Genomic DNA, 11,963 nt, shown 5'->3' with positions numbered 1-11,963 from the left:
TACAGCAAGAAATCCACACTTTCACTAGTTGATATATTATATGGATTGTACTTCAGCCATTCTCTAGTCTAGTTCATGGCAAAACAATAGTATCCAGATTATATACAGATCTAGAAATCTGGGCCTATGGCATGAACCACAATCCAAATAATTGGCTTTGGAAATGAGCATGAAGGAACTTCATTGCTTTTTTTTTAACATATGATGGATTACTCCAAGGTTGATGTGAAATGTGTGCATTTTAATAGATATTTGGTGTACAGTTCAAAGCCAATCCATTTTCCTCAAGTGTCCCCAAAAAAAACAGCATCAAATGTACTTCTGTTTAAGTCATATGGATGATAGCATTCTTAACGTTTCACTTCTCTGAATACAGCCCAGTGGATTAGGCCAGCTTCTGGTGGGTCTCGGTCTCCTGCTGGGTGACCTTCTCCTCTGACATGACGGTCATCCACGGGGACACGGACTGGGTGATGGTCTGCTTGGCCATGTAGTGGTTGATGATGGTGAAGAGACGCCCGCGACCACCAGGGGGGTAGTAGCTGTATAGCCCCGTCGGCATGCACCGACCTTGCTGCAAGAGAGAGAGAGCAATTTTAGCATAGGAACAAGAGGCAGAACTCTACAAATGTTGACAAGATAAGACCTGGAAGTGCTTGTGAAAACCTGTCGCTGAAAAGAAGATAACATCAAGGTACCAATAATATTTTTTAAAAGGAGAATTGATTCAAGTTCTGTCTTGCAAGTGCAACTGTATGCTGCATTTCTTTTGAAAGAAGGTCTTCATTGGTACCTACAAGAGGCATCCCACTGGGCAAACACGGGTTGTTTCAACGTCATTTATCAATGCATTGTGATGTGGAATCAACGTGGGAAAATACATTTAGATTTTTGTTAAATATCATCCGCCAGCGCCCTTTTCATCTTATTTCAACCAGCGTCGTAAGCATTGAAATAAGAGTAAAACTTAATTATATTGACTAAACCTGACGAACAGGTTGTTTACGTCAATCTAATTTCAACATAATCTTCAGAACTATGTATACATTGAAACGTTGGGTGGTTGAAGTTGTTTCATTTTATATTTGATTAGACATTTTATTTGACCATGTTTCAATGTTGAGAGTCAAATTGTATGTTTTAATCAACATCATTGTTTCCATCATTCTTAAATGGAAGAAGTTTGGAACCACCAAGACTCTTCCGAGAGCTGGCTGCCAGGCCAAACTGAGCAATACGGGGGGTTGAACTCTTTGGCCTGAATGCCAAGCGTCACATCTGAAGGAAGCATGGCATCATCCCTATGTTGAAGCATAGTGGTGGCAGGATCATGCAGTGAGGATGTTTTTCAGCAGCAGGAACTGGGAGACTAGTCAGGATCGAGGGAAAGATGGACGGAGCAAAGTACAGAGAGATCCTTGATGAAAACCTGCTCCAGAGCACTCAGGATCTCAGACTGGGAAGAAGGTTCACCTTCCAACAGGACAACAACCCTAAGCACACAGCCAAGACAATGGAGGAGTGGCTTTGGGACTCTCTTCGGGACTCTTCGACAAGCCAGAGCCCGGACTTGAAGCCGATCGAACATCTCTGGTGAGACCTGAAAATAGCTGTTCAGTAACGCTCCCCATCCAACCTGACAGAGCTTGAGAGGATCTGCAGAGAAGAATGGGAGAAACTCCCCAAATACAGGTGTGCCAAGCTTGTTGCGTCATACCCAAGAAGACTCGAGGCTGTAATCGCTGCCAATGGTGCTTCAACAAAGTGCTGATTTAAAGGGTCTGAATACTTATGTAAATGTGATAATTCAGTAATTTTTTTGTGTAAGTTTGCAAAAATGTCTAAAGACCTGCTTTTACTTTGTCCTTATGGGGTATTGTGTGTAGATTGATGGCGGGAAAAACAAACAATTTAATACATTTCAGAATAAGGCCGTTAACGCAACACAAATTGGAAAAAGTCAAGGGGTCTGAAAAAGTCAATACTTTCCGAATGCACTGTATGCACCCTGCTTGGCTTGGGAAACAAGCTGTGTACGTTTCGGCTGAGCTATCATGTCAACATGTTCAGACATTGATCAGCATCCATACTCATTTGCATAGACGACCTACATAACATTGAATAGTTAAAAGTAACTAACTTTTCTTACACAAGTGTATGTGGGCCCAAGCCCTTAGGGGGCCCGAGGCAGAGAATAATAATTTAAAAAACCGACAGGAGCCCACTTTCAATGTTCAAAATACAGCAGAGAGCATAATTTTAAAAAAGAACTGTGGATTAAATCTTATGACAAGCACATACAGGTAACAGCCAAAAAAAGAGCCCCAGAGCCTATGATTTCTTAATCGGGCCACATATAATGAATACCAGAGATAATATCCTAAGGTAAAAGTGTTCTACTAATATCATGAATTGGGTTAATGGTAACTACTTCGAAAGATCCAATCATCCATGGATCATCCATATGCCATGAACCAATGATTGTCCTTTGGGCAAATCAGATGTCAATGTAGCCTAGATAAACCCAACCTCACTCCGAATTTACTTTCACATACAGCTTGTGTAAGAAACGTTAGAAAGAAACGTAAGAAACATCATTCTCGGTGACCAATAATATCCGCCAATATTAACCTTTTACCGATGTATTTGTATCGCCGTTTAATCCACCGAGAATGACCGATATAAAATGCGAATAAATATTTTTTTATATATATAATTAAATGCTTGTTGTTGCATTTTATTATTTGTCCTGAAGAGGGCACTCTTTGCATGGCTATAAGCCTATCTTGCTTTGGTGCGCTACAGCAAGACAGGACACTACCACCCTACACAATGTTACAGCCCTTTCAAGACAGGACACTACCACCCTACACAAAGTTACAGCCCTTTAGTGAAGCCAGCGAAATCTGGTGTTATATTTGCTCTTTGCAAAGGGTCTTCCTCAAGATCTGTCATTCAAATTTTTTCAGAGACACTAAAAAAAACAGCAGGTTACAAAGTAGCGCTTCGTAGCTACGTTTTGATGTATGGACTCATTGTCACTTGATAGGCAGGCACTGGTTCAAATTCACGTTTCACTAATCGCCATTTCCATGACGCGTGCTAACTAACTAGCCAAATAACTAGCTGTGTACTTGACGGCGTTCATGGAGGGTTAGTGATATCTGGGATCCTTAGGACATACATACGTTAAACCCGAACCGTAACCATTTTAAATGTCAACTTCAATGGAGTAGGGACAACCCAAGGATGCCAGATAGCAAGGACCTATCACTGAGTCAACGCTGTGCCAGCGGCGCATTTTGTGATTGATATTTTTCCTTTCATGTGACAACTACCAGAATTCAGTGGCAATAGCCTTACAATCGATGAAAACATAGCTAAATATTAATACATTGAAAATGTGTCCTATGTCATTGCCCAGCATGAGGCAGCTCAGTTTTCAGAGCCTTGAGAAAAAATAGTTTTGCTGGAATCAGTGCAGTTTATCCTCCTTTCACTAGAGTAACAGTTTTTCCATTAAATAATCTCAGCTTTCTGGTGCACCTAAATTCTGTGTGGCACTTACATTAATGTCATTTCCTCAAATTTAAGAAATCAGCTTTCTGAATATTGTCAAAGGGCTGTTTTAAGCACAATCCATACAGAAAAATATTGTATTTTTATTCTAGCTATAATAATAGACATATTGGCAGATATGGGATATCTGCGAATATTTCCACTCTAAAATTTGAATCGATATCGGATCCAAAAATCCCATATCGTTCATGCTCTATTTTCAGCTATGCAGGGTCATTTAGGTTGTCTACGCAAAAGAGTATGAAAGCTGATCATTGTCTAAATGTGTTAACATTATAGCTCAGCTGAATCGAACACAGCTTGTTTCCAAAGCTAAACAGGAAACAGAGGTATGAATCTGGATGGTAGACTTACTCTCACTGAAGTGCATTACTCCTCATATTACAGTAGGAGTCCCTGTTCAGTCAGGAATTATTGGATTGTGGCTTCACATTTGATTTAAATATATCTATTTATTTCGGTTGATAGAATGATGTTGATTCAAATATAATTTTACTATCAACAGTGAAACAAGGTCAAATGTCTAATCAAATATGAAATTCTACAGAACTTCAACCACCCAATATATATTGATGTAGGATTTTTTTTTTTTAAATAAACATTTCTACATGGAATTGTCAATGCAATTTCAACATATACATAGTTCTGATGATCATGTTGGAATTAGATCGATGTAAAAACTTGTTAATCAGGTTAAGTCAATGAATTTAAGTTGACGTTTTACCCTAATTTCAATGTTTACAATGCTGGTTGAAATGAGATGAAAACAATCCTGGGCCCGGTTTCGCAAAAGCATCTTAAGGCTAAGTTAATCGTTAGAACTTCTGAGCCATTTCCCAAAACTGTCTTTATTAACGCTGTACTTGAAATTGCTCGTAATCTAACGCCTGCCTCAGACCCCTCGTAGAACAGCTGAGTGCATCATTAGATCACCATTTACCCACTTTACACATAGAACATCTCAGCTAAACATAGAATGAAGATGTTTATCTGTCTCTCTGTGACCGCCGAAAACGTCATAGTTGAATGGCCTAAAAAGTGTGCAATGTTTTATCCAAGCAAAGCAAGGATAAATGTGCTTTTTTAATGAAAACTGAAATAGCATAATAATCTAGCAATTATATATTTAGGTTAAATGTTTGACAGCACTTTCATGTGCAATTGATAGACCTACCTAGCATTAAGCCATTAGGCTACATCTGAGTCTATTCCATATTCGTATCTATTAGGCCTATAGGCTACTATTATCTAAAAGCTGACGCATTTCGTTGTAACCTAACCAATAACCTAAAGGTCAACATATTAGGTCTATAGCAAAGTCGCTTAACTTGCTACTTCATGTTTAATTATTCTATTTGTTTAATGATTTAATTGTAGAATATCTGTTAGGCCTACTTGAAGCCCAATTCCTGCCTGCCATTAGGCTACAATGATTTGTTGAGCAATTACGAAAACCATTGTCATCATATCCTATTTTTAGGTCAAGCTGATATTGTCTATAGCAAACAAACAACTTGTATTCATTCTGGCTCACAGTTTAGACAAACTGAAAAATTCAGATTTTACTTAATCAAAGATTGCTTACAAAAATGGTACGAGTAAACACTTATAACACATTTTTATTTTATTTATTTATCCGTTATTTTACCAGGTAAGTTGATTGAGAACACGTTCTCATTTGCAGCAACGACCTGGGGAATAGTTACAGGGGAGAGGAGGGGGATTAATGAGCCAATTGTAAACTGGGGATTATTAGGTGACCAACCATGATGGTTTGAGGGCCAGATTGGGAATTTAGCCAGGACACCGGGGTTAACACCCCTACTCTTACGATAAGTGCCATGGGATCTTTAATGACCTCGGAGAGTCAGGACACCCGTTTTAACATCCCATCCGAAAGACGGCACCCTACACAGGGCAGTGTCCCCAATCACTGCCCTGGGGCATTGGGATATTTTTCTGACAAACATAATACAAACACTTACATACATAATAGACTACAGAACATTTATTCTCATGATGGGAAAACTATTGTGTAAAAAAATAACCATAAACAATTTAAGAGCAACAGGGAGCTCTTTAGCCTATATTCTGGAATCATTTTCAGCACAATACAGCTCCTGAAGCGACTCAGTTAAGTTTAACTTTGTAACGAGTGCACTGCGTGGTGTTTTGGGAAACAGGTGTGACATCTTCAGAAGTTATTTCTATGATGCATAGTTAAGCCTAAGGTCCATAAGCCTAAATTCCATCACTATCGGGAAACCGAGCCGAGGTTGATGACTTTTTTCAAATCCAATGCATTTTCCACATTGATTCCACGTCACAATACGCTGACAAATTACATTTAAACAACGTTGATTCAACCAGTGTGTGCCCAGTGGGATGCTTACTGTAGTAGCTTACCGTGTACATGAAGCCATATGTACAGGGCTGCTCATACTGGTAGACTTTATAGACCACCAGAAACATCACGCAGACCAGAAATGCCAAAGCACAAATCACCAGCAGAGTGACCTAGGAAGATGAGAGACACAAACATCATCTCTGGGTTACTGATAGGTCACACTATGCCCAAGCCCAAATCAATCCCTAGACGGCTAGCCACTAGATACTACTCTGTGGTAGACTACTGAACTAGATGGGTGTAAGAAATATGACAGAATCTGCATTTGCCCAACCACAGGGATAGGTGGAGTTATTACTATTTCGCCTCTACCAATCCAATTATTTCATGGCCCGTATTTATAAAGCGTCTCAGTAGAAGGAGTAGGCATGCTGATCCAGGAACAGTTTTCGCTTTTAGATCATAATGAATAAGTTTACATTGACAGGGGGCGATCTGATCCTAGATCAGCTCTCCTACTCTGAATCACTTTATGAATATGGGGCCAGAGGGCTAATTGCACCTATCCTATTACTTCAGCTCTACTGGGACTCATCAAGACATGTCTAAGGGGTTGATTAGGGAATAGGTATTGGACGTTAGACCGAACAGAGTGAGACACATGATGTCTTTAAAAGAGTAAAAGTACATTGCACTGGCATCTCCAGGGTATTATGCAATGGCTACAGGCGTTTCAAGGAACTGAGGAGGCGGGGAGTGGGAGAGAGTTGTCGGGAAAATCACTTTGTCAAATATGCCAGCCTCAGCTATGAGGCCAGGGCCTGTATTCTTAAAGCGTCTCAGAGAAGTAGTGCTGTACTAAGACCAGTGTAATAAAAAAGGCAAAACTGGTCCTAGATCAGCAATCCTACTCTGGAACACTTTATAAATATGGGACCTGATTTTGTCTTGATCACGGGCCCAAACTTAGTGTATTATATCATCGATTTTTATTGACACTGAGGTTTACTAAGAGTTCCTTCTGATTTTCCAGGATGTAGATGATGTCATATTTCTCTATTAGAGTTAGAAACATCTTGCGGAAATCATTAAAGAATTGATATCAAGGGCTGCTCTGCAAAACCAGCATGGAGCCAGACAAAAAAGAAACCAGGTAGGGAATGTCCCTTTCAACTACAGTGTGCATATTGCCTACAGAAAAGTAAATGTCTTGCCCTATCTGATAACAGATTATGCCTTAAGACTTCAGATACAAAGATATCAGCATAGCGAGCTGGAAAATACCACAAAGAGCATTTGAGCACTACAGATTGGGAAATCAATTGTGCTATGGGATGTCATGGAATGCATTCGCACCAATGTTTTTGATGGACCACTCTTAGATAGTGAGCAGGTATGGCTTCTTCAGGTGATCTGTAGCCTAGCAATTTGCTTCTCAAAGACCTCTATGTAAACTCATCTGTTGCTGCCATGCTATGTTGTTGTCTTAGGTCACTCGTTATGTACTGTTGTGTTGTCTCTCTTGTAGTGATGTGTGTTTTGTTCTATATTTTAATTTAATTTATTTTTAATCTCAGCCCCCGTCCCCGCAGGAGGCCTTTTGCCTTTTGGTAGGCCGTCATTGTAAATAAGAATTTGTTCTTATCTGACTTGCCTAGTTAAATAAAGGTTAAACATTTTTTTAAACGGAGAAAAAAAAACTGAGTGAGACATGACAATTACAAGACCGTTGCCATGGCAACAGTTGAATTAATCAAGGGGGGCTTGGGTTTGGGTGAAGAACAAGAAAACATCTCTTACTTTAAGTCGCTCAGATACCCCTTCAATGATGCTTATTGAGAATGCTGCTATCTTGGGGGAGTGCAGCTTGCTCTTCTTGTGCTCCCCATCATAGTCTGTTTTGGTCTTTACCACCACCTGAAACACAATGGCAAATGCCAAGATGTAGATAAATAACGCTGAACATAGGCCTGCACGAAGGTGTAACATTTGTAAGCTATATCCTTCATGTGTGTAATGGTGAATAGATTGATAGATTTTTATTTGAGGCTATTGACAAAATAGTGGTTACATTGACACGTTTATTTCTATTGGATCCTTAGATGGTCACATTCATATTATTTCATCCTGTAAAAAAAAAAACTCCATAAAAACATGGACGATGGGTAGAGTAGATATACTGCACCAATAGGCTTTCAATTCACTCGAATAAATATTACCTTGTCGAGTACAGGGAACTGCAGTTGACTGGCATCTAAGGGTGTTATGAGGGGAATGGTGTCGTATCCATCTTCTGAGACGGTTTTGGCGTTGTTTTTGTCACTTAAATGATTCCCCAATTTGACCATTTTTCGAGACGATAGGGTGTAAAACCTGTTCGGAGAAGGACAGGGCGTTCAATAGTGATTGTATGATGAATACATGTAGGCCTATGCGCCGTCTAAATTATGAATGGCATATGATTGTTTTCGTTTTATCTTAACGTAGCCAATCATTCCTGAGCTGAAACAAAAACACGCCTGCATTTCAAACACACTGCAATTGATAACATAGATATGGAACGTGGATTATTTTGTTAATTTCATTATATGATACCAGAAGGAGCGCTCGCAAATAAAACATCCTTTGTAGTATCCTTTGGATGTTACTTTCAATTAGCACTTTTTATCATAATAAGAACGATAAACTTGAATATGACATTGACTAATACATCAACCCTTACCTGCTAACGTTTTTTATTTTAATCCTTGTTGATGGTCGTATTTTATTGTTATAACTGAGACCGCCGGTGTAGGTGTGACTCAGCCGATTTAAGATGTTGTAGATGCACAAAATGGACACGCTCTAGCTGATGCTCCTCAAATGCGGACCCTCTGAGCGGATGCTGCTGCTGGCAGCCAAGTGATGTAACAACATTAGCCTACATCCCATGCATAGGCTACGCACGAGATAACACATGGGAGCAGGTCTAGGGAGATCATGGTTTTACATCTAAACTTTGAAAGACTATTTTAAATCTAATCAAAAGAAAGAAACATTGATACTGAGCTGAACATTTAATAAAAAATGTTTTCCAATGCCTCGCAAAGAAGGTCATCTATTGGTAGATGGGTACAAAAAAAAACGTTTTTAACCTGACAATGAATTGTAACGCTTGTCGTCTGGGGAAGGAGAGGAGGACCAAGGTGCAGGTGGTAAGTATTTATATTATTTAATGAAATATGCAACACTAGACAAAACAACAAACACGACAGACAGACAGACAGACAGACAGACAGACAGACAGACAGACAGACAGACAGACAGACAGACAGACAGTCCTGAAAGGTGAACCAAAAACACTAAACAGGAAACAACCACCCACAAAACACAATGGAAAACAGGCTACCTAAATATGGTTCTCAATCAGGGACAACGATTGACAGCTGCCTCTGATTGAGAACCATACCAGGCCAAACACAGAAATAGGAAATCATAGACAAACTAACATAGACAACCCACCCAACTCACGCCCTGACCATACTAAAACAAAGGTCAGAACGTGACATGAATATCACTTTGAGCATGGTGAAATTATTAATCAAGCTTTGGATGGTATATCAATACACCCAGTCACTACAAATATACAGGTGTCCTTCCTATACAGTATCAATTGCCGGAGAGGAAGGAAAACGCCCAGGGATTTCCTTGGTGACTTTAAAACAGTTACAAATATCAATGGCTGCGATTGGAGAAAACTGAGGATGAATCATAACATTGTAATTACTCCACAATACTAATCTAATTGACAGAGTGAAAAGAAGGAAGCCTATAAAAAATATTCCAAAACATGCATTGTGTTTGCATCAAGGTACTAAAGTAATACAGCAAAATAATTGGCAAAGCAATTCACTTTTTCTCTTGAATACAAAGTGTTATGTTTGGGCAAATCCGATGCAACACATTACTGAGTACCACTCCCATATTTTCAAGCATAGCGGTGGATGCATCATGTTATGGGCAGTGGCGACCTGTCATTCAGGGCAGGTGGGGAATATTATTTTGGCATTAATACGTGTCACATGTCAGTTTGCAAAAATACAAACATGGTCTCTTTTTTGTTTTACTGAGTAAGGCAGCTCCAAAATGCAGGTGTTTCAGCCTAGCTCTGTGCTTTCTGTGGTGGTGGGGCAGCCAGTGGGAAATACAGAGCGTATGTCACACTTGATCTTTTTCACCTGTCTTTGTGGTTGTCTCCACCCCTCTCCAGGTGTCGCCCATCTTCACCATTATCCCTGGTGCATTTATACCTGTGTTCCCTGTTTGTCTGTTGCCAGTTTGTCTAGTTTCGTCAAGCGTACCACTGTTTTTCCCGTACTCCTGTTTCTTGTTAGTTCCTGTTTTCTAGCTCTCCCGGTTTTTGACCATTCTGCCTGCCTTGACCCTGAGCTTGCCTGCTGTTTTTGACCTTATGGACTCTGCCCTGGATTACTGACCTCTGCCTGCCATAGACCTGTTGTTTGCCTGCCCCCTGTTTTGTAAATAAACATTTGTTATTTTGAACTGTCTGCATCTGGATCTTCTCCTGAAGTCTGATAGTACGGACTGGCCATGACTGACCCAGCAGACTCGGACCAGCTCCGCTACGTCACCTCCTCCCAATGAGTCACCATTGGAAGGCATGAGGAGTTGCTTCTTGGTGTCATGGAAGGTTTATAGAACTTGGCCGAACGCCATGACCGCGCGCTGGATACATTGCTGGAGCAATTCTGCAGGTTGTCTGTTAGGCAGCCTACCACGACGGGTAACCTCCCAGCCCCTCAGTTATCCAGCTGTCAGTAGCGCGCATCTCGGCTTCCGAGAACCCCGCTTACCTCCTCCGGAACACTTCGCTGGAGAGTCAGGAACTTCACCCCCCTAGGCATTTTTCCTATTTTCTTGCCTTACACCCTGGAATAAAAATGGATTTTGGGGGGGTTGTATCATTTGATTTACACAACATGACACTTTGAAGATGCAAAATAGTTTTTGTGAAACAAACAAGAAATAAGACAAAAAAACAAAACTTGAGCGTGCATAACCCCCCCCCCAAAGTCATTATTTTGTAGAGCCACCTTTTGCAGCAATTACAACTGCAAGTTTCTTGGGGTATGTCTCTATAAGCTTGGCACATCTAGCCACTGGGATTCTTGCCCATTCTTCAATGCAAAACTGCTCCAGCTCCTTCAGGTTGGATGGGTTCAGATGGTGTACAGCAATCTTTCAGTCATACCACAGATTCTCAACTGGAATGAAGTCTTGGCTTTAAGTAGGCCATTCCAAGACATTTAAATGTTTCCCCTTGAACCACTCAAGTGTTGCTTTAGCAGAATGCTTAGGGTCATTGTCCTATTGGAAGGTGAACCTCCAGCCAAGTCTCAAATCTCTTGTAGACTGAAACAGGTTTCCCTCAAGAATGTCCCTGTATTTAGCATTCCTTCAATTCTGACCAGATTCCCCAGTCCCTGCTGATGAAAACATCCCCACAGCATGATGTTGCCACCACCATGCTTCACTGTGGGGGTGGTGCTCTCGGGGGGTGGTGAGAGGTGTTGGGTTTGCATAGCGTTTTCCTTGATGGTCAGAGAGCTCAATTTTGGTCTTATCTGACCAAAGTACCTTCTTCCATATGTTTGGGGAGTCTCCCACCTGCCTTTTGGTTAACACCAAATGTGTTTGCTTATTTTTTTCCTTAAGCAGTGGCTTTTTTTGGGCCACTCTTCTGTAAAGCCCAGCTCTGTGGAGTGTACGGCTTAAAGGGGTCCTATGGACAGATACTCCAAATTCTGCTGTGGTGCTTTGCAGCTCCTTCAGGGTTATCTTTGGTCTCTTTGTTGCCTATCTGATTAATGCCCTCCTTGCCTGGTCCGTGAGTTTTGGTGGGCGCTCCTCTCTTGGCAGGTTTGTTGTGGTGCCATATTCTTTCCATTTTTGATAATGGATTTAATAGTGCTCCGTTGGATGTTCAAAGTTTCTGATATTTTTTTATAACCCAACCCTGATCTGTACTTCTCCACAA

General features: G+C 40.6%; 1 protein-coding gene across 2 annotated transcripts; it reads right to left on the bottom strand.

The window, feature by feature from the left end:
- Positions 1-220: 220 nt before the first annotated feature.
- LOC115142765 (neuronal vesicle trafficking-associated protein 1) lies at positions 221-8,827 on the bottom strand. Of its 2 annotated transcripts, none has more exons than XM_029682480.2 (5): positions 8,649-8,827; positions 8,146-8,299; positions 7,727-7,843; positions 5,973-6,096; positions 221-574 (listed from the first exon to the last, which is right to left on the bottom strand). In XM_029682480.2, exons 2-5 carry the CDS (start codon positions 8,272-8,274, stop codon positions 351-353), a joined length of 594 nt encoding a protein of 197 aa, XP_029538340.1. In that variant the 5' UTR covers positions 8,275-8,299; positions 8,649-8,827; the 3' UTR covers positions 221-350. The 2 variants fall into 2 exon arrangements, with proteins under 2 accessions (XP_029538340.1, XP_029538341.1); XM_029682481.2 differs by having other exon boundaries at positions 5,986-6,096; positions 8,649-8,823.
- Positions 8,828-11,963: the final 3,136 nt, after the last annotated feature.

The sequence above is a fragment of the Oncorhynchus nerka genome, linkage group LG15, assembly GCF_034236695.1.
Source record: "Oncorhynchus nerka isolate Pitt River linkage group LG15, Oner_Uvic_2.0, whole genome shotgun sequence".
Lineage (NCBI taxonomy): Eukaryota > Metazoa > Chordata > Actinopteri > Salmoniformes > Salmonidae > Oncorhynchus > Oncorhynchus nerka.
Note: the sequence above shows the minus strand (reverse complement) of the source record. Positions and strands in the feature narration are given on the sequence as shown.

Bases quoted from the DNA above. Each gene is read 5' to 3' on its own strand.
- LOC115142765 (XM_029682480.2), bottom strand. From the start codon at position 8,274: ATGGTCAAATTGGGGAATCATTTAAGTGACAAAAACAACGCCAAAACC. The intron at 7,844-8,145 runs GTAATATTTATT...ATTGTGTTTCAG, and splicing joins AGTTCCCTGTACTCGACAAG to GTGGTGGTAAAGACCAAAAC. The intron at 575-5,972 runs GTAAGCATCCCA...TCTCTCTTGCAG, and splicing joins GTACACGGTAAGCTACTACA to CAAGGTCGGTGCATGCCGAC.